Consider the following 20,211-nt stretch of genomic DNA (forward strand, 5'->3'; position numbering starts at 1 on the left):
CCTCTCATCCAATCGCAGGCCGCCGACGCCCAAGGCTCCTCCCCTCTCCTCGCGCCGCGCCGGGCCGTGCGCACTTCCGGTGCGCGGGGCGGGGGCCGGAAGCGGCGGGTGCGGGGGGTGCTGGGCGGCGGCGGCGGCGGCAGCGGGGCAGCGGGAGGTGAGTGCGGCGGATCCGCAGTGTCGCCACAGCCGGGGTCGCGGGGTGCTGCGGGCCGGGCGCTCTGCGGGGCGTGGCAGGAGCATCAGGGCAGCGCTCTCTCGGCCGCGGCGGCGCTGTGTCGCCGGTGGGGGCGGGCGGCCGCGGCGGGGATCCGCGCGGCTCCCCGGCCGCCCCCTGCGGCGGGACTCGGCCGTTCCGCGCTGCCCGCTCCGCCCTCCGCCTTCGGCCCCGGGGCGCTGCTCGCGGGGGGCGCAGGGCGGGGCTCGGCGCGGGCGCCGCTCCTCAGCACTGCGGGACGGCCGCACCGCCGCTCCCCTCCTTTCCCCTCTCCTCCTCAGCGCTCCCTGCCCGGCGCGGAGCCTGCTCTGCGTCCCCGGGGAGTTCGGGGCACCGCGGCTGCCCCCGTCCCGTGGCGCGTCCCATCTGTAACGAGTTCGGGAGAATTTGTTATTTGGCAGAGCTCAGATCGGCTCAGGTGAATTCTTCGAGGCGGTTTTGGTTTCCTGGACGCGGCAGATCGCAGCCGCCAGCGGTGGGCACCCGGGCTTCGGCGCTGCCAACAGGTGCTGCTGTGTGGCCGCGGGGAGCTCCGTGCTCGTCGGCTACTGGTGGGCTGTGCCCCGCGGCGCTGCAAAGAGGGCCTTCCTTTCTGAGCTGAACCGTTTTAGGAAAAAAAAGTTATTTGGTCTTTTGGAAGATATAAACGCTGGAAGTCATCTGGCAGCTGATCCCCTGAGATATTCCAGTGTCAGCCCAGAATAAGCTGTGGTATGTTCCTAATTTAGTTCTCCCATCTTTACATCTCTGCCTGCAGAGCAGGAAGTAGCTGATGCAAACGTGTTGCTGACAGCGTTCCGTTGTGCTGCACCGAGGCGTGGGCTGGGCTCTGTTCTGGAGCTGCAGTTTGCGGCTCCATCAGACTGGGGCTGTGGCAGTTTGGTGTCTGCTGTTCCTCTGAGCGCCTGCTGGATGCCGGGGACGCGCTGACCCCGGGATGGTCTCTAAACAGGAAACTCCTCTTCAGGGTTTGTGGTGTAGGACTGGCTGTGTTGTTTTTACAAGAAAAAAACTCGTCCCTTTATTGCTCCAATTGCTTTATAAAGTGGTCTTGTTGATGAGAGCTTGCATGCTGTGCAGTGTGCTCAAACCTGTGTTCCCAAGTCTGCGAGGAAGTAAAGATTAGCTAATAAATTAACCAAACATGCTGTGCAGATTAATAGGCATTCTGCACCAGGGCAAAAAGCACAAGCGTTTGCTGAGGGTCCGTAGCTTCCGCTCCATTGGTAATCAAAGTTCAATTGAATTTAAACAAGACGTGGATTTAAGGCCTGCATTGCAGCCCCAGCAGGAAGGGTTTCAGCTGAACTCCGCTGCCGTCGCTGCACTCTGGCCCGGCGTGGCACAGCTCTGGGGCCTTTCCCTTTTCTGGGCATGGAACAGCGCAGAGCAGAAATGACTCAGATGTGATCGGTTCTCAGTTTCCTCTTTGAGGAAGGCTGGTGGCATCCCGCTGTGTGTTCTGAGAGCTGTGAAGTCAGTTTGTCGCTTACTGACAAGTTCCTCTGCGTTCCCAACGGCCAATAGTTAAATTGCTGTTCAGGTGCTGCCCAGGCAGGTCTATTTGTGATCTTTTTTTCCCCTCTGTAAACGTTGCCTTCTCTGAATTGCATGTTCTGGCTACTGATATCCGTTAGGCTCTTGTCTGTGGAGCTGAACCTTTTTATTTTATCCAGGCTGGGTTTGTAGATCAAAAGAGCATCTACAGAGCACAGTGGGGGTGAGGCAGGATGGCTGTGTGAGGAGTGATGGTGTAGCTGCCTGCTCTGGCACTTGTGCTGCCTGCACGTAGCTCTCACCTCCCAGTCCCTTTACCAAATGACTCCTCTTCCAAGTTGCTTTAATGCTGCCCACTAAAGAAATGGAAGTGATTTTACCATCTGCCAGGCAGTTTCAGGTCTGCAGAGCTGGCACTGAGTGCTATGGGCTCATGGCTTCCCATCAGGGAGACCCAGCCGAGGTGCAGGACGGATGTGCCTAATGGCAGGAACCAGGACTTCGAGGAACACTCCTTCTAAGGGGCCTTAAGCCCAACAGAGTATCTCGAATTTACACTCCACGCCCTGTGCAACAGTGCGTTTTATTGCTGGGACAGGAACTGCTCTCCATCTGGACTTACTGGTCGTAATCCCGATTTGAATTGCAGTTTGAGACTGGGTAATGGGGCTGATCAGATTAGAGCCTGGTGTGGAATGTGGTGGGGATCAAGGGTGCAGAATTGCAGCTTTGTGCACCCAGCACTCCGTGAACCTGTTGTCCTTCCTGATGCCCCTGTGTTGCGTGCCTGTGTCCTGCTGTGCTCAAGGCATGGGAGAGCTTCCTTAGTGGTGACTTTTTGGGGAAAAAAAGCTCCTCTTTAAGCTTGCAAGAGTGGGGACAGGCCTTGCTGCTGTCTGCACTCCCACTTGTAGACATGAACCCGGTTCTGGATGCATCCTGCTGCAGCAGGGTGCTGGTGGTCCTGCGGTCAGGATTTCTGCATCATACCGAGTTAAAAAAAGTATTCGTTACTGCCAGCTGTGGGTGACCGCCCACAAGTGTCAGCGTGTCTAAACTTGATGCATCTGGAAGCCCTCCAGAGGCTGCTGACCAGTTTGATGCAGGGCGACCACCCCGGCTCGCTGCTGTGCGGGCAGAACGCTGCTGCCTCCTCTCGGAGCTCACTGCTGCTGCGGGCAGGCGGCTGAGGGGTGAGAATGGCCACAGTTGATCTCCGACCGAAGCTTGTGAGCAGAAGCAAAGCAGTGTTAGAACTGCAGGTTTGGGCTCCGAGGATCTGGTCTCAGCTGGCGAGCGCAGTTGGATAGCGCTGCCTTCCTGTTGGGCTGGGGAGAGCCTTCCTCAGGCAGGGCTGAGCAGAAGGAAGCCTGTTCTGGCCACAGTGGTGATTCACATTGTAAAATATTTTGACGGAGTGGTGATAAGATAAAAACACGGTTGCTGAATTGCTATTCCCTCCCTGCGTTGCCTGGGCATTAGTGTGCTCTGAGGGTGACTTGCTATGCTCCTCCATGCAGAGTCTTTACAAAGCAGAAATTAATGGAAAGCTCGTATTACGCTTCAGACTCCTCCAGATGAGAAGCCTCAGGTGATTTATGTGCCTAAGTCACTTTCCTGTGCAGTGCTTGCAGAGTAGATGCTGCAGTTCAGATGCCAAAGCTTTTGGTGGGAGCACAAACAGGGGCACATTGTTGTGGAAGCAGTTCTGCCATCTCAGCAGTTGCAGCTGCTCGCCTCGGTGCTGCCAGGGCAGCTCATGCCACACACTGACGCTGTGCAGCAGCGATGCAGGAGCTGTAAGTGCTCTGTGGAGGCGTTCAGGGCTCCAGGAGGTCCCTGTGGATGCATTTGTAGAATTGAAACCCCGAGGAGCTACAGACTCCTTCTGGTAAGCAGTCATACTTGATTTGATTTGCTGTGAATGGGACTTTGGCCAATCAGTTGCACTGAGATTCTGCACAGACATTTGCTTTATTGGGTGGTGTCAGTGCAAGGCTGGAAGGTGTAAGCTTTAATATCCTTATAAGGTTAGCAGGCTTGTGCAGTGGAACAGGAACAATATAGCCATTAAGGAGTGACTGTGGCAATATAAAGCAGCCACGTGCATGTCCATTGCATAATCCGAAATCCCTGCTGATGTGAGAGTCTGTCTGTCACTGGGACGCAGCGCTAGGTAGAAATTCTTCTGGAGCTGGGAGGGTTTGTCTCACAGGATCGCAGGCTGCTGCTAAGCCTTTCCGACGCGCAGTGTAGGATTCTGTACCGTCAGAGGACGTGAATCACTGCGGTCTGTCTGTGCAGGCTGAGGACATCGCAGCAATGGAGCGGCTGGTGGAACGGCTGGAGAGGGCCGTGGAGCGCCTGGAGACCGTGTGCCAAGGGCCTGGCATGTGTGGAGATGGCTCTTCCCCGGGTGAGTCTCGTGGCTTCCGGAGCACCTGCTGAGCACCAGCGCGGTGCCGGGCCTCGGTGGGATGTGCTGCAGAGCGGGCGGTGCCCTGGGGTGCGAGCAGGGGCTGCTGCAGGAGCTGGGGTGTGAGAGGAAGCGAGTTTCGTGGAGCTTACTGCGCAAGTGCACAGAGCCTGTGGTTGCCACCCGGCCCCGACGGCAGCTTCCTGTGGCTGCAGCACTTCCCCTGCCCGTGCCCAGCTGCGCGTTGGGCTGCAGCCACCGCCTTCGCAACTCCGAAAAGTTCAGCTGCAGTGGGTGGGAGTGCAGCGGTGTGGGAGCTCCGTGTGCCATGTGCTGATATCTGTGCTGTTCTCTGCAGGAGTGGCTCAGTACGTGCAGGCTTTCGATGCCATTCTGTCTGGCCCAGTAGCTGAATACATCACCATCAGCAAAGAAGTTGGCGGGGATGTGCAGAAGCATGTAAGGAATCCTTTTCTTCTCCCTCCGTTACTTAGCACTGTGTTGTCAGATGTTAGTCACCCTGAGGATGCGATACAGTTGCCCAGATAACCTCTGGTGGATTGTCACCCACACATGAGATGAATACAATTCTGTCTGAACTCTCTGGGTGCTGAGAACCTGGCTCTCCTCACAGGCCTTGGTCTGGGCTCGTAGGATGCCTGTGCGTTGCCCACCCAGAGAGCTGCACAGTTCTCATCAGCTTTCCCTGAAGATAGCTGTCTTCAAGGATGTGTTATCAAATTGAAGAACAGATTATGCGTGCCTTCAAATCAGAAGAAGGGCAGAGGGTTGATCTGGCCTAGGCTACGACATGATTTTTGTGTGTGGAGAAAATTATGGCAGCTCTGTGGATCACTAGATCACTAACACCTTATCTCCTTGTGCTTCCCAGTGTTTAGGACACCATAACTGCCTTGTAAACTAGAAGGAAGGGACGGCGTGAGCTCAAATGACTGGCAGTGTTATGCTGGAGAAAATGGAAGCTCTCTCATGTTTCTCTTTATTCTCAGGCTGAGATGGTTCACGCAGGTTTGATGACCGAGAGGTCTCTTCTGGTGACAGCATCTCAACATCAACAGCCATCAGAGGTAAGTCTGGCAAATCACACCTTGCGTGCCCTTACCTGAGAGCACGGGATGCCTGCAGTTGTAGGGAAAGCTGGGACATTCCAGTTCCTCCAAAAGAGGAACCAGAGGAAGACCGGAGACTCCTGGATCAATAAGGCAGGAGTTGCTGAAGGTGTGAACTGTTGTGGGTGCTCACTGGTACTGGGCAGAATTCTGAAGGCTGATTTGTGGAGCTACAGAACGGGCGTTTTGCAGAGATGCAAAGAGATCCGTAGCTGTCAGAGCAGCACTGGATATCATCTCTCTGCTTCTGCCCCTCTCAGGTTTCACCTGAGCACCAGCACTGTGACAATCACTGTTCCCCAAGATGCAAACCAGACAAGAGCTGTAGTGGGGTCTCAGTAGTGCGCTTTTCATTATGTGATGCTTCAGGCATGAAGCTCCTGAAGTAGAACAGACACTTGTCTCTCTTGGATGTTTTCCGAATAAAAGCTTGGCTTTTAGGATTGATTTCTCCTTAGCAAGTAATTTAACACTTTTCTCTAGACTGCTAGCTCTCAGGAGGATGCATGACTGAGAATTTGATTCTGAGTGCACTGGCTTTTCCTTTTTGGGAACTGTTTTTCCCGAGCAACAGGATCCCACCTTGCTTTTCTTTGCAGTTGTTATCTGGCTCAGCCATAGCTTCTTCTGTTACGTTGTGATAGCTGTGGTACTTTTCCAGTCACTGTAAAATATAACGGAAAATGTGTAATTGGCTGCTCTACTCTGACCTCAGAGATCTTGTAAACACTTGCATTCAGTGCTCCAGGTGAACAGCCTACAGAAACTGTCCTTATCATTCAAGTATTGAAGGTTGGGATTGACTTGAGAAATAACTTGAATTCTGAAGTTGATAGGATGAGTTGAGAATCTTTTGTGACTCCTATCGTAATGCAGGCTGTAAATCTCAAACTGCAAAAGCCTGCACAGCACCTTTCTTTAAGGGTTTTTGAAGGAGAAGAAACATCTGACAAACTGTCTTAGAACAAAAGAGCACTGGAAAGGCAGTGCTATTTCTGTCCTTGTTACTAACAGCTTTGTCAGTGTTTCTTGGGTTGCACATGAGTCACAGTTCTTGGCGTACTCCCATAGTACCAATCCAGTGGGGAGCAATGACTTCAGCCCTGGAGAAGCTGGGCTGTGGGACCACACTCGGCTCGTGGGAGGGCCAGACCTGGGCAGGGCTGCGGCCACAGCTTAGGCCCGCTGGTCTTCCTCTGGATGAGAGTCATCTCAGCAGAGCCACTCACAAGGGCATGCAACTCTTCCAGAACAGCACCGATGTTCTCAATTGTTACTGTCCCTCTTGCCTTGCAGAATGTGTTTTCAACGCTTCTGAAACCGATTTCAGAGCAAATCCAGATGGTGCAGAATTTAAGGGAGAAGAACCGAGGCAGCAAACAGTTCAATCACTTATCAGCAGTCAGTGAGAGCATCCCAGCCCTGGGCTGGGTGGCCATGGTAAGAAATGCAGGGAAGTGGGCTGGTGGGAAGAGTCTGGCTGCTTGGTGAGCCAGCTGCCTCAGCTGCTTCATACCAAGATGTTCATTCTTCTTTAGTCTCCAAAGCCTGGTCCTTATGTAAAGGAAATGACTGATGCTGCCATGTTTTACACCAACCGTATCCTTAAGGAGTACAAGGATGTGTAAGTTCATCTCTTCTCTTAAAAGCATCTCTGAAAACAGCTAGCAGGGCGTGCAGGGGCTGTGCCAGTAGCAAGCAGAGCTACCCTGATCTTTAATTCATTCTTTTTTAAAGGTGGGCTGTATTTATAAAACCTCACCTAGCTGTTCATTCCTAATCCTCACAGTTGGGAGTCCTTGCATTCAGATTGCAGCCCTGTCCTGCTATTCTTGTCTCAGCATCATCTGGTGGCTGGACTGTTTCTCAGGGAACAAGTCTTGTCTCGGGTATGGGTCTTGTCAGAGTCATCAGACCCCTCAGTTTAAATGGGTTACAGTGCAGAGCAGGCCTGCAGTCTTTGGCCTGCAAGTGCAAGATGAATAGTGAGGCTAGAACTCAGTGCTGGAGATGTGAGACCGCAGTGCTGGTCCAGCTGAGGCAGATATGTAATGATCTGTCTATAGTCCTTGAGCTGTGATGGCAAATGCACCTGCTGCCTCCGCATGACCTCCTTGTGTCCTCAGAGATAAGAAGCAAGTGGACTGGGTAAAGGCCTACCTGCGTATCTGGAGCGAGCTGCAGGCCTACATCAAGGAGTACCACACCACGGGGCTGACCTGGAGCAAAACGGTAACTGCTGAGCAGGCCTGCGGGCGCCTCTTGAGAGAGCGCTGCTGGAGTACGGCAGTCCTGCAGCAGGTTGAGTTGGTGCGATGCCTTTCCTCCTGCCGCCTCTTGCAGGGTCCTGTGGCAACAGAAGGGGCCAAAGCGCCATCCGTGCCCCCCGCTGCAGCGGCTCCGCCTCCCCCCGGCCCTCCTCCCCCTCCTGCTCCCTCCCACCCCAGCTCTGGTGGGGACGACTCTGCGACCCGATCTGCGCTCTTCGCCCAGATCAATCGGGGAGAGGGCATCACGTCGGGTAAGTGGCGCAGCAGGCGAGCTGGGGGAGGGGGGCAGCCTCGGGCCAGAATGCCGTGCTGAGCGGCTACAGGACTGGCTTTTTGCTGCCATCCGACTGTACCTGCTTTCAGAAAGCAGGCTCCCCAGAACAAAAGAGCGTCTGGTCTGAGAGTGAGGCTGGCAGCCAAGAGCAGCCCTGAGGCAATTCACAAGGACAAAGGAGGTCCGTCTGAGCTGGTGTTCTCAGCCTCATCTGTCAGGTGTAGGCAGAGATTAATCGCTGGCTGGGGTGGAGATGGGGAGTTCTTTAGTTGTATGTCCTTCTCGAGTACAAAAGATGTGATCTCGTACTTGTTCAGATCTGCACAAAACTTACCCTCTTCATACGTTACCTGGCTAACATTCAGGACAGATGTGGAACAAAGGTAAGGTGCTTGGCTCAAGGCTTTTTCCAGCTACAGAGCAGAACAGTGAGGGCCTCCTGGTTCTGCAGTACTTCCTCATTAGCATCGCTTGCATCCGTGTTTCTGGCTTCCTCTTTCACTTGTTTACCATTTGTGCTTGGGCTTCAGCCCAACCTCAGGAGCTACTTTCGTTCTGAAAAAATGTTATCGTATTGACCACTGCTGTCTGGTGTTTGTGAAACTGCATTACTGCAGGAAAGCTGGAGCTCAGGCCGGATTTCTTTTGCAGGCTTAAGACATGTTTCAGATGATATGAAGACCCACAAGAATCCAGCACTGAAGAACCAAGGAGGTCCTATAAGAAGTGGACCCAAGCCTTTCACTTCTTCCAAACCAGCTTGTAGTGTTAATCCCTCCCAAAAAACCTCTCCAAAGCAACCTGCATTGCTAGAATTAGAAGGCAAAAAGTGGAGAGTGGTGAGTGCCTGGCATCAGTGTGAGGGTTGGTGGGATGGGAGCTTTGCAGCAGGGGAGGAGAGTCTCCTTTCTTGTAAGAAGCATTAGCCTGATTCATGCAGTTTGCTTTTAAGGGAGCTCCACTGTCATGCTGTGCACGCTGATGAGTTGGTCTGCATTCTAAAAATAAGGTGCATTTTCCCTGCCTTTCCAGGAAAACCAGGAAAATGCCACTAACCTGGTAATCAGTGACACAGAACTGAAGCAGGTAGCATATGTTTTCAAGTGCACAAATAGTACACTCCAGATCAAAGGCAAGATCAATTCCATCACCCTTGGTAAGTAGAGCAACCCTGAAAACTGTATTTTTGCATGGTGTTTTGTTTGCAGGTTAGATCTCTAAAACCTTTCTGTGAGCTACCCTGTCTTATCTTTGCAGATAACTGCAAGAAGCTAGGTCTGGTGTTTGATGATGTGGTGGGCATCGTAGAGATAATAAACAGCAGGGACATCAAAGTTCAGGTGAGTGTCGATGCCCTGCTCTCTGCCTGCAGTGTGACTGCTGCGCAGGGTGCCGGTAGCCCTGCCTCTGGGAGAAGCTGGATTTCTGGAATAACAACAGGCATCTGTGAAAAGACTGGGAAAAAAAACACCCGTCCTACTGCTGTGCAGCTGAGGCTGCCCCATCTTCAGGAAAGGGCTGAACTGTGCCTCACTGAGCTGCTTCAGGGACTGAGATAAAAGCCTATGTGAGGTGGGCAACAGGGCCAGCAAGCCGAAGGAGGAGGTCAGCAGTAGAATCTACTCTGATGCCACTTTTGATGTTGGATCCGGGGCGAGCAGCTTGCCCAGTCTTCCATTTGGTTTTGTTGTCAAGAGATCAGAACAAGAAATAACCTTAAATTTTTGCCAGTGGTGGAAGTCCTTGAGTTCAGTGTGTCTGTGGGGGGCAGCGGGGGCAAACCTTTCCCTTGAGGGCAAGGGCCAGGAGCAGGGCTGCCCAGCTCACGATCCTCAGCGCTCCTTTGCTCGCTCCGTAGGTAATGGGTAAAGTGCCAACGATCTCCATCAACAAAACAGACGGTTGCCACGTGTATCTGAGCAAGAACTCCCTAGACTGCGAAATCGTCAGTGCCAAGTCATCAGAGATGAACGTCCTCATTCCCGCCGAGGGCGGTGACTTTGTAAGTGCCGGTTTGGACCTCGGCTGAGGGCGCCGCGCGATTCTTGAGGCCCATGGGAACGGCCCACAACGGGCCACAGTTGGGATGAGCCTGGAGGGACGGTTCTGGAGTTGCCATTCTAATGCTAGGCTTGGAGGTTGTGAATGACAATTAGATGCTAAAATCAGCAAATGGGGCTGTTTCTCTTTACAGTGACTGTGTTGTGAGATCTGCTTCTTCCTCAGGATCGTGGGGGGGACAGAACGGGAGGTGTTTGTTGGTACAAGAGGGGACGTAACACATATATTAAAGTTCCTAAAACAACGGGAGCAGTTACCAGACTTGGTCATAAACAGATTCGTGACAACAGATTTCTGTTCTTACTCTCCAGACTGAATTCCCTGTCCCAGAACAGTTCAAGACAGTGTGGAACGGTCAGAAGCTGGTTACCACTGTGACAGAAATTGCTGGCTAAGCAGAACGGCTCCAAGGCTCGTGCCCTCCCTGGCTCTGCTGTGGGACAAATCTGCTTTCAGATGATTCTCTTAGATTTCTTGTACCTTTCTGCTCTCAAACTGCTTTTCTACCCGAGAGACACGGCTACCTGCCATCACTGAAATACCTCTGGCTGGGGTTTGGTATAGGTGACGGGCCAGGTGTTGTCCACATCTATTAGCAGGAAGGTTTATTTCCCCCCTCCCTTGTCTGATCTAACTGCACCAATTAATCATGTCAGATTTTGGGTGAATTCAGAGCCAGTACTGGCAGCTGGCTTTCAGAGTGTTGTTCGGTTTCTTTTTTTTTTGTATTGCCTTCAGGCAAATTGATCCTGTGAGAGGAGTGTTGTTCCCTTTTTAACAAATGATGTCTGTTGGGGTCCAGAAGTACACGGTTGCTATTGCAAACATCTGAAGAAGGTCCTGGAAGCTGCCCATTCCAGCTCTTTATACTAACCAGTGGCATTACAGGACTTGGGAATGGCTTTGTTGGACCAAAGGCTGAGGACTTGGACCATAGCATTCCACCCCGATTTCCCTTTCATCATTCCTATTAGCTCAGTGTGTTTCTGATTGTGCCATGACAGGAGGCTTTCTATTAATCAGTGCCACAGGAAGACTGCGGAGAACTAACTGCGTTTTTCCCCTCCAGCAGTCTTGCTGGTAATTTGGAGCTGAGCATCTCTTCTCTTGAGCCCTCCACCTTCTCAAGGGAGGCTTTGTTCCAGGGCTTCCTGCTCTGAGCAGCTGAACTCAGGTTCAGTCTTCCAGACAGCTCTGAACCTGTTCCTCCTGCAGAGGAAAGGTCTCCTTCATTCCAGGGTCAGTAGTGCAGTATTGTAAATTGCCCAAGTGGGATCAAATCAGTTCATTGCTCTCTTCCTCATCTGCAATCAGTCACCAGAGGTGAATCTTCTCATACTCCCCTTTTCCCCGTTGCTTGGCTTTTTATTTTGATGGAAGCTTGTAGCCTCTGTTCTGTAGCACTGGAACAGAGAGCTGCAGCTAAGACATAGTACTGTATTGACCCATAAAGGGAGCTGCACATGCTTTGACCTTCATTTTTCCAATGCCTCGGGTGGCATAAGCATATCTTAAATGCATTTCCTCTGTAAAGTGTCAATGTTTCTTTCTCTAGGACAAGACTTACAAAAATATGCAATTTTTTATTTTAAGACTGTCCTGTGACTTGTACTCGTCTTCTCCTGAGGCTTGTGGAAAAAAACCTTTCTTATGTACGTAAGATTATACAGAAGATAGAATAAAGTTAATGCCAACTTGCTCATCGCAGCGCCTGGTTTCTGCTCCGTGGAGCTCATCAGGAAAGATGCCCCCTGCTGCCCGACCCCTTCTGGGTTGCACAGAGGATGACTTGCACCACGGGGAGCTCAGGACTCAACTCCCTTTGTGTCAATCTGACAGTGGTCTTCAAATCACACCCTGGCTGTTTTTTGGGTTTTTTTTGATAGATTCAAGTTCTTTATTGATTTCAGTTGCTGTTCCAAAGTATCTAAAACAAGCCATTAGTTGAAAATGGTTCAAGCTGTTAATACTTAATTAAATTAAAACCCCACTTAATTAAAACCCCTCCATTTTCCTTAGAACCTCCTAGAAGCGGTCTTTTTCCCCCCACAGTGAAGGAGATGCTCATCTCTTTGCATACAGCCTTGTCATTCCATTTGCTCCTCCCTTTCAGAGGTACAGCATTCTTGCTCCAGGGGTTTCGGTTAATACTGCCATTGCTTCTTCAGAGGAATAGGCAACAGAGGCTGTGAAGGCAGCTGTTAAACCTTTCAACCAGCTCAGTCATTTCACCATCACCAGGTGACCAGCACAGCCACAGCTCTGAGACCAGGAGTAGACAGGGGTGGTGTGGGATGGAGTGCTTCAAAGCTAGTGCAAGGCTGAACCCCCCAGTCTTGGAACTAATTACATCCAGGTGATTTCCAGGCTCTTGCTGCAGTGTATAGCAGGTGCCATTGCTGAGACTAAACCCACCCCAACTAGCCCCACTCTTCCCACATCCCCGTGCACATACACAAAATACTGTTGCGCAGTAGCAGCTGCATTCACTACAGTGAAACCCTCTGAGTGCTCCCATGAGGTGCCTTAGCTTCACTGGAGGAAGGGGAGGATATGGGTATAAAACCACTCTTCTGTGAAGTGCAGGTGATCCCCTTCCACCCCCAGGAACACCAGCTTTCCTGCTTTGTCCATCTGCTGTAGCCCCAGGCGATCCTAAAGGAAGAGAAGCGTGACCACAGCTTGGTGGGGGAAAAAGCCACTTTGGGATGAGGGATGATTCAGAACAAAGGTTGGGAAAGGAGCAAAGTTTAAACGTATGTGGAAAGAGATCTTGAGCCAGGGGTGAAATCACCACTAACTCCTGCTGCCAGGAAACGGCACGGAGGGAAACAGCTCTTGGTAAGAAAAGGCCGTGCCCCCAGAACAGCGGAGATGGTGAGCAGAGCCAGGCTGCGGGGGTCAGAGCTCCTAAAGGTCCTCAGGACGCGATATTCGTTACAGTGAAAGTTGCAGACACTGCCCAGAAGAACGTACCTCTCTGTACAGCAAGGTCTCCTTCAAAGGAATGGTGTCCTTGGCTTGGCCGCTTTTGTAAAACCCAAACCACTGTCAGAATTAAACAAAAACAAAACACAGTTGCTGCAGGACTCCCAGCAGGCAAAGAGGCCAGGAGTTTACCAACTCCTGCCAGCATGCGCTGCTGCAGACGGTGCAGCATCGGGCCTATTTGTGCAGGCATCCTTCTCAGAAAGTTCTGCCCACTGAAAAACAGGCAAGGAAGAACCAAAATGCAAACCAGAAGCAGCATCTGCCCTGACTGCCTCACCTCAGAGATCGGAGGATCAACCATAGTGTCGTTGAGAAATTTCACCATCACAAACTTTTTCAAAGCCATCAGGTTTTTCTTGTACGTCTCATTGATGCTCTGAAAGCAAGACAGAAAGTTCCAGGTCAGTAAAAACCTAGAGAGAGACAGTGGCCAGGAAACTGCCTGCTCCAACTTTGTACCAACAAATGCAATCCTGCACTGCACCATTGGAGGCAGGAATGTGAATTTCTAAGCTCTATCTCCCTTTGCTGTGCTCGTGGCATTCAGCTTTATCTCCAGGCTGTAAAAAAGGCACAGTCCTCCCCTGCCCTCAGAGGAGTTGTCCATTGGAAGGTTAGGGGCACACTGAGCCTTTGGTAGAGCTTTCCACAGAGAACTCCATAAACGCACAGCAACACAAGAACTGCTCTGGCATGGATAAATCTCATTCATGTATCTATCAGTGAAAACACTTTGTACATTCCTGGGCTGCAGGGCAAAAAAAATGCTCCTTTTGAGCTCCAGCAAAGGAGTTCATGTTCTCAGCATGGAGAACATGAAGGAGCTCACTACTAAAGCTTCTGTTCTCCTGCCAGCATTTATTCATCAATGAAGTCCTTACCCTCTCCTGATTTATGTCAGCCAAAAAGATGCTCTTTTTCCTGTAGTCCTCCTCCTTCAAAGGATCATGCCAATACTGTGCTTGTACCAAGCTGGAGAAGGGAGAAATCAAGGATCAGACTGGAAAGCCAGAGCTGCTCACCTGGGCCCAGCCCCTGTCTCTAGCCTCCGGAATGTACTCACTGCTCTTGAACAGCTTGTGTGTAGGCACCCAGATCCAGCATCTTTCGGATCCAGTCACAGATTTGGGAGCTCTCACCAGGACAGCGTGGAAAGCCATACACTCCTGAGGTATGAAGACACATCTTACAGCTCAGCAAGCCAGACAGAAATCCCTTAATCCCTCCAGCTGATAAAGAACCACCTCTTACTGAAAAGGGGCAGGAATTACCAAGGGAATCAGGAAGCCTTTAATCCTTCAATCTCATTAGACAGCTCTCCTGGCCCTGGGCACTATTGCACACAAAGATAATGGATGATGCTCCTGAACTCAGGATACTGCCCTGGAGAATGGGGGTATGCAGACAAGCTGAATGCTCTCCAGCTTGCCTGCTGTGATCCCTGCAGGTCTGGGGCTGATTCCCTACAATTCTTCCCCCTACACTACAAAGAAATAGACTCCAGCCAGGGAACTTCCCAGAGGAGACTATTTGAAATTCATTGCCAGATACTCTTAACTGTACAGCTCCTAAATTACATTTCTTACTGCCTCCTTAATACACTGCAAAAAGCACCTCTTTTGGTGCTTTAGTCTTGCAGGCACCGATTGAGAAATACCCCTGTGACCCAAAAGGTTTCGTTTCACCAAGGCTTTGCCAAACAATCAGAAACTTGTTCTTCAGAAACAACTAATCCCAGATGCTTTCAAAGTATATAGGAATTCTGCTGAGACAAGAAGTCATCTGCTTATGAATGTCCCTTTTTGCTGCCAGTCAAGCAAGACCAAGCCAGAAGATAAAGTACTCAGCTAAACAAAGCAGACCACCGGATTTAAAAGGGACCGCTTCATTTAGTAGAATACAGCCAATTTTTAGGAAGAGGGCCAAACAATTAATTCCTCCCACCAACAAAAGCCCCCATGCCCTTCACCCATGGTTAGAACTTGTGAGAGCTGAAGAGGGCATTACCTTGGTGCTGCCCCCCAACAGAGATCAAAGTGAACATGGGAGGAGAAGGGCACCTCTGGGCCACTGCCCTCCTGCAGACAGGGAAAGGAGCAGAGTTAGAGCCTGCGTGGCCACGAGTGTTGCTGTGCTCACAGTGCTCAGTCAGCTGCTGCCTGGGCCCAGGCACATGGATTACATGTGCCTTCTGGTAGAGGAGAGTACAACAGTTACAGCCTGCCAGGCTCTCCTTCTGGATTCTTGTCTCCTTTGGAGTGCTCCTACCTTTGTGAAGCATTTGTCTGTTTAAACCTGCTTAGTAGTTCAGAAGTTTAAAATCAGAATCTAAAACCCACCAGAAAAACAATAAAACCAGAACAGGAATGTAAACTCACAGGAACTGGCCTCCTTGGGAGAAGCCCATTGCATTGTATCCTCCTTTCAGGTGAGGGTCCTTTGCGAGCTGGCTGCACACTTCTCTCACTTGGTCATTGACATTCATGAAGAAGCTGTTCTCCACATCCTGACAGACTGGTCATGTTAGAAAGTGCAACTTGTACCTTCAAAACGGCTTACTTTAATCTCTGCAAGCAGACCAGTCTAACAGCTCTGCTTGTGAAAGAGGACCTTAATCTTCACAAGAGGACAGAAGTGAAACTGAAGCTTTGAGGCTTCCCATCATCACATCTTTCCTCCTGTTCTGCCTGCAGAGCTGTCCCATGCAGAGCAGTAGTACGTCTCTACTCCTCCACAACTTCAGTCCCGTCAGATTTTGTATGTTCTACGTATAAATCAGCCCTTATCGTCCTTTCCAGACCCCAGAAGATAGCACACATTGCACGTTACTCTAAAGGACAGTTTGCAGACATTCAGTGGGGCACATCCACTGAACCACGTCCCCAGCTGCCACATCTCCACAGTTCAGGAACGGTGATTCCTCCCCCCCATAAATTGTTCCGGGCATCCAACCTGACTCTCCCCAGCGCGGTGTGAGGCCACCACCTCCCACCCTATCACAGGAGAACGGCATTTTATCACATCTCTGTATTACCCGGAGTAAGAGTGCCGATCTGAGGCTTTGCACGCGCATCCCATTTACACGCGGACTGGCTTTCCTAGCAGGCGTTACTCAGACTTCTCCCGTCTCCGCCGATTACCTCCCAGGGAACAAACCCGCCGGGACACTCCCACAGTCAGTACCTGCACCAGGGAGCTGCCGATGCGCAGCGACAGAACGTAGATGCCCGGGATCCTGCGCCGCACCATGTCCCGGACGTAGCCCATGCTCAGCGGATTGCAGCAGCTGTCGCCTGAAGGAGGAGAGGGGGTAAGGGGCGCGGGGCAGCGTCAGGCTGCGGCCGCCTCCCTCACCTCGCCACGTGCCGCCCCCCGCGGCTCACCCATGCCGTGCCAGATGACCAGTGGGACGGCGGCCATAGCGCGGCCCGGGCCCAGACCCGGACCGAGACCGAGACCGAGACCGAGACCCAGACCCAGCAGCGCCAGCACCGCCGCCCCGAGCGCCGCCATCTTGGCTGTCACATGACCCGCGCGCGGCACGCGAAGTCGGGGAGGCTACAGCTCGCGACGCAGCGCCCCCCTCTGACCGCCAGGGGGCGCCCACAGCCGCGCCGCGCCCTCCCGAGCCGCCCCATAAGGCCCCGCGCGGCGAAGCGACGCTCTTTTCCCCGCCCCCATCATGGCGGTGAGCGGAGGCACCCGTGGGCCGGGTTGGGCCGTTTCGTCTCTATCCGCTGCCATCCGCCCGGCGGCGGGGCTCGGCTGGGCGGCGGCCCATGCGGGAAGGAGAGGGGGAGGTTGATGGGCGGCTGTAGGGCGGCACGGGCGGCGGGGGGACGGCGGGCCGCCCCGAGGCTGCGGCTGTCGTGACAGGCCGCGACCTGCGCGGTGCCGGGTTGGGACTGCGGCGCGGGGCTCTGGCGGGCTGCTCCCGTTGCTGCCCGCCCGGTGCAGCGGCGTCTGACCGCCGAGCCGTGCGCCTTTCCCCTGCGATCCGTACTCATTCCTCCCGGCGTTTCTCCGCAGCAAGACCAGGGTGAAAAAGAGAACCCCATGCGAGAGCTCCGCATCCGCAAGCTGTGCCTTAACATCTGCGTTGGGGAGAGCGGGGACAGGCTCACCCGAGCGGCCAAGGTCCTGGAGCAGCTCACGGGGCAGACTCCCGTCTTCTCCAAAGGTGAGGTGGCCTTGCCGGCGCTGCAGGCTGCTGTCCCGTCATCCTGAGCGCCTCGGTGGTGGTGTGGCTGTGGGAAGAGGTTCCTCAGTAGAGCCAGTGTGGAGGAATATGCAGTTATGCACATAAAGGCCTTGGCGTGTGCGTTGTGGGGCCTTAAATGCTCAGTGCTGGCAGTCTTTGGTCTCTGCTGCTGTATTGGTGTCCTTGTGTCCAGGGAGTGAATGTGAGATTGTCTTGGCTCTTTTTATTTCCTCTTAAGTAACTTCTTTAGTCTTGAGCAAGCTCTGAGTTCTTTGAATGGCCCCTTGAGTGTCACTCTTATTGCCTGCAGCTCGATACACTGTAAGGTCCTTTGGAATCAGGAGAAATGAGAAGATTGCTGTTCATTGCACAGTTCGTGGGGCCAAAGCAGAGGAGATTCTGGAGAAGGGGTTGAAGGTGAGAATGGGGCTTGTCTGAATCCTTTGTCTGTGGAAAAACAAACAAAACTTGAACTGTTATCAGCTGGAAAGATGATGAAAAGCTTTGAAATGTTGCATCTGGTCTAGTTACAGTCGTTGGTGCGGAGGGTTGGATTAGCATCTGTGGTACACGAGCTGTGATTGTGTGGTTCCTTTCCTTGGTGTGTGCTTGTTTAAGAGGTTGTCAATACAGCCGCTGCTGTCTTCTGGGTTTTTAACTTGGTTATTCCCAAGCAAGCTGTGGGATTGAAATCTTAAAAGCTTACCATCATGTAAAAAGGCATTTAGTAGAACATGTAGGACTTCTCTTTGTGGTTGATTATGAGGAAATGACTGACAATGCGTGTTTCAGGTGCGAGAATATGAGCTGAGAAAAAACAACTTCTCAGATACTGGGAACTTTGGCTTTGGAATCCAGGAGCACATTGATTTAGGAATCAAGTATGACCCCAGCATTGGCATCTATGGCTTGGACTTCTATGTGGTGAGTATTCTCTGCTGCCTTGCACTCACTGGGTTTGTGTGGAAGCTGGAGAAGGAGTCTGGCAACTGCTGAAAGGTGGAAAGATGTCATCAGAATCCAAGTCTAAGCTGAGGTTCACAGGGCTGCTGTAAGGCCCCTGATTTAAGGCGTCTTCAGAAACACTGTTGCTGTAAGTGGTATTCCTGGGATGATATTGAGAGAAACCCCTGGATTTGGGTCAGTCTGCTGGGAAGGAGGAGGCAGAAGTATGAGGGACTTCAGGGGTGAGGACGCAAACGTGGACTGGTTCTCCAGTTTGAGGTGATGGTGGGTCATGAGAAGGTGGTGGTCGGCATATTTGACTTGTTCTCTCTGAAGCAGAGGGAAGCTGTTCCACACACGTAACCCATTCTGCTCAGTATCTTTTCTTGAGAGCTGAGGCCTCTGGCTATGCAACAGTGCATCTTGCCTGTTCGCTTTGGTTTCTCTGTGTATGCGGTAAGTTGTTTGGCCCAAGAGCTGTCCTGACAGTTTACCTGTCTGTTCAGTTACCTGGATTTCAGTTGCATCAAGACTGCTTAAGATAACGCTCTAAGTCCTGACCATAATAATAATAATACTTCACATAATGAGATGTTGCTGACCCGGAAGTTCTAGATTGTTCCTTCTTAAGAAAAGGTTTATTTAAGTAAGGACCAGAATCGGACAGTGTGATTGGTGTCCTCTCCTGGCAGGTGCTGGGCAGACCTGGTTTCAGCATCGCTGATAAGAAGCGCAGGACTGGCAACATTGGAGCCAAGCACAGAATTGGAAAGGAAGAAGCCATGCGCTGGTTTCAGCAAAAGGTAAAGTCCAACTTCATTTTTTTTATCCTGCAAGATTCCTAGCAAGTGTCAGCAAAATACATCGCTGGTTTGATATTCCTTATGGGACGAATGGAGCAACTGGGCAGGAGATCTCTGCTCAAAGCACTGTGGGTTTTTCTGGAGCAGTATAAACTATTTGAGCTGACTTTGAGCTGCAGCAGCTCATGTAGGCTACCTACAAGTGTCAGCTCTTGTATGAACTGCGCTGGTCATCTCTAGTGCAGGGGAAACTCCAGCCTGCTCCTGCTGAGTGGCTTTTTCTCTGGCGTTTTCCTAGTTCTGGTAACCGGTGTACTTCACTTTTGGGGCCGAATAACAGGGCTGCGAAAGGGATGTGAGTGTATTCTAGGCAGATCGACATGTGAAGGGTTGGCCTTCTTGTTTTGCTTGGCTGGTTTGTGGATCTTAGTGCTTACCTGCAACGCTTCTTACCTCCACCATGGAAATAAGCCATGTGGCATAAGGTGGAAAGGCAGTTAGCTCAGCGCAGAGAAGTGGTGTTTAATGTCATTGTGTCAAAGTGTCATTGTTACCTGTCTGGCTTGGAATGAATGTGGTCATCAGTTTTTCCACGGCAGCACTGTACCTTTACCTGACTGTTTTCTCACTTAGTTCTTTCTGGTTTTCTCGCAGTATGATGGCATCATCCTTCCTGGCAAATAAGCAGTTCCTGTTACCAAAAAGCAAATAAAACTTTTTTAACCCCAGCTTCTGTAGTGAATTTTATGGGAGTTCCTCCTGACCTGCGCAGCTGCTGGAACTCTGCACCGAAAAGGCAGCAGAAAGACGGGGACAGCACTCAGCAGATGCCAGTGCACCCTTGGCTTTGCACCCTCCAGCAGTGAAGCCCATTGCAGGTGCTCAGGCTGCAGTGTGTCCTTTGGTGCTGCCTGCTGCCCAGGTGCAGCCAGCTGTTGAAGTGTGAGTCATACCTGGGGAGGAAGAGTAGATCTGTCAGCCCAGGCCTTGCTGTCTCAGTTCCAGAAGCCAGACCCAATCTCCAGGCTGCTGACAGCCGAGAGATCTACTGGCTTTTCAAAGAAGCCATTGGGATTCGGGAGAAAAGTCCCAGGCACTTGAACTATCCCTGGTATTGCAGTGCCTGGCAGAGCTACTCCAGTTCAAAGCACTTTGGGTTCCTCCTGTAGCAGGTGTCTGGGGATAGTAGCTATGTCTCCTTTTATTTATTTTATTGTGTAAAGGGAAGGGTGAGCTTTGTCAGCAGCACCAGGAACTTGAGATGTAACCCATCTTGTCCCAGAAGAGTTTTTGTAAGTCAGCATCGTGCTGACGCTTCTGTCCTGGCACCAGTGCCTCTGTCAAGGGAGAAAAGAAAGCTGCTCTGTGGTAAGACAGGAGTTACCTAATTGGATCTAATGCTTCAT

At 51.8% G+C, this 20,211-nt stretch overlaps 4 protein-coding genes across 4 annotated transcripts in view; 3 read left to right on the plus strand and 1 right to left on the minus strand.

The window, feature by feature from the left end:
• LOC306954964 (uncharacterized protein) overlaps window positions 1-2,235 on the plus strand; it is a gene marked incomplete at both ends in the record, with an annotated part of 4,104 nt that extends 1,869 nt beyond the window's left edge. Inside the window, 3 exon segments of the mRNA XM_079546172.1 lie at window positions 1-157; window positions 619-768; window positions 2,163-2,235. The exon segment at window positions 1-157 is cut by the window's left edge and continues 1 nt beyond it. Coding sequence (XP_079402298.1) covers window positions 1-157; window positions 619-768; window positions 2,163-2,235 — 380 coding nt within the window.
• Window positions 2,236-4,024: 1,789 nt separating this feature from the next.
• Window positions 4,025-10,260, plus strand: CAP1 (cyclase associated actin cytoskeleton regulatory protein 1; the record flags this gene model as incomplete). The annotated part of the gene is made up of 12 exons (XM_079546100.1): window positions 4,025-4,130; window positions 4,489-4,589; window positions 5,141-5,218; window positions 6,557-6,700; window positions 6,799-6,884; window positions 7,387-7,492; window positions 7,604-7,781; window positions 8,456-8,643; window positions 8,837-8,960; window positions 9,062-9,144; window positions 9,663-9,806; window positions 10,177-10,260. Exons 1-12 carry the CDS (start codon window positions 4,037-4,039, stop codon window positions 10,258-10,260), a joined length of 1,410 nt encoding a protein of 469 aa, XP_079402226.1. The 5' UTR covers window positions 4,025-4,036.
• Window positions 10,261-12,397: 2,137 nt separating this feature from the next.
• PPT1 (palmitoyl-protein thioesterase 1) lies at window positions 12,398-16,369 on the minus strand (the record flags this gene model as incomplete). Its single annotated transcript, XM_079546201.1, has 9 exons — window positions 12,398-12,520; window positions 12,842-12,913; window positions 13,134-13,232; window positions 13,738-13,828; window positions 13,920-14,022; window positions 14,864-14,934; window positions 15,235-15,362; window positions 16,040-16,149; window positions 16,240-16,369. The coding sequence occupies 9 exons, from the start codon at window positions 16,367-16,369 to the stop codon at window positions 12,398-12,400; spliced, it is 927 nt and encodes a 308-aa protein (XP_079402327.1).
• Window positions 16,370-16,890: 521 nt separating this feature from the next.
• RPL11 (ribosomal protein L11) lies at window positions 16,891-19,527 on the plus strand. The gene is made up of 5 exons (XM_079545948.1): window positions 16,891-17,036; window positions 17,368-17,474; window positions 17,850-17,981; window positions 18,695-18,805; window positions 19,460-19,527. The coding sequence occupies exons 1-5, from the start codon at window positions 16,913-16,915 to the stop codon at window positions 19,487-19,489; spliced, it is 504 nt and encodes a 167-aa protein (XP_079402074.1). The 5' UTR covers window positions 16,891-16,912; the 3' UTR covers window positions 19,490-19,527.
• Window positions 19,528-20,211: the final 684 nt, after the last annotated feature.

The sequence above is a fragment of the Tetrao urogallus genome (assembly GCF_951394365.1).
Source record: "Tetrao urogallus genome assembly, chromosome: 23".
NCBI classification, from domain to species: domain Eukaryota; kingdom Metazoa; phylum Chordata; class Aves; order Galliformes; family Phasianidae; genus Tetrao; species Tetrao urogallus.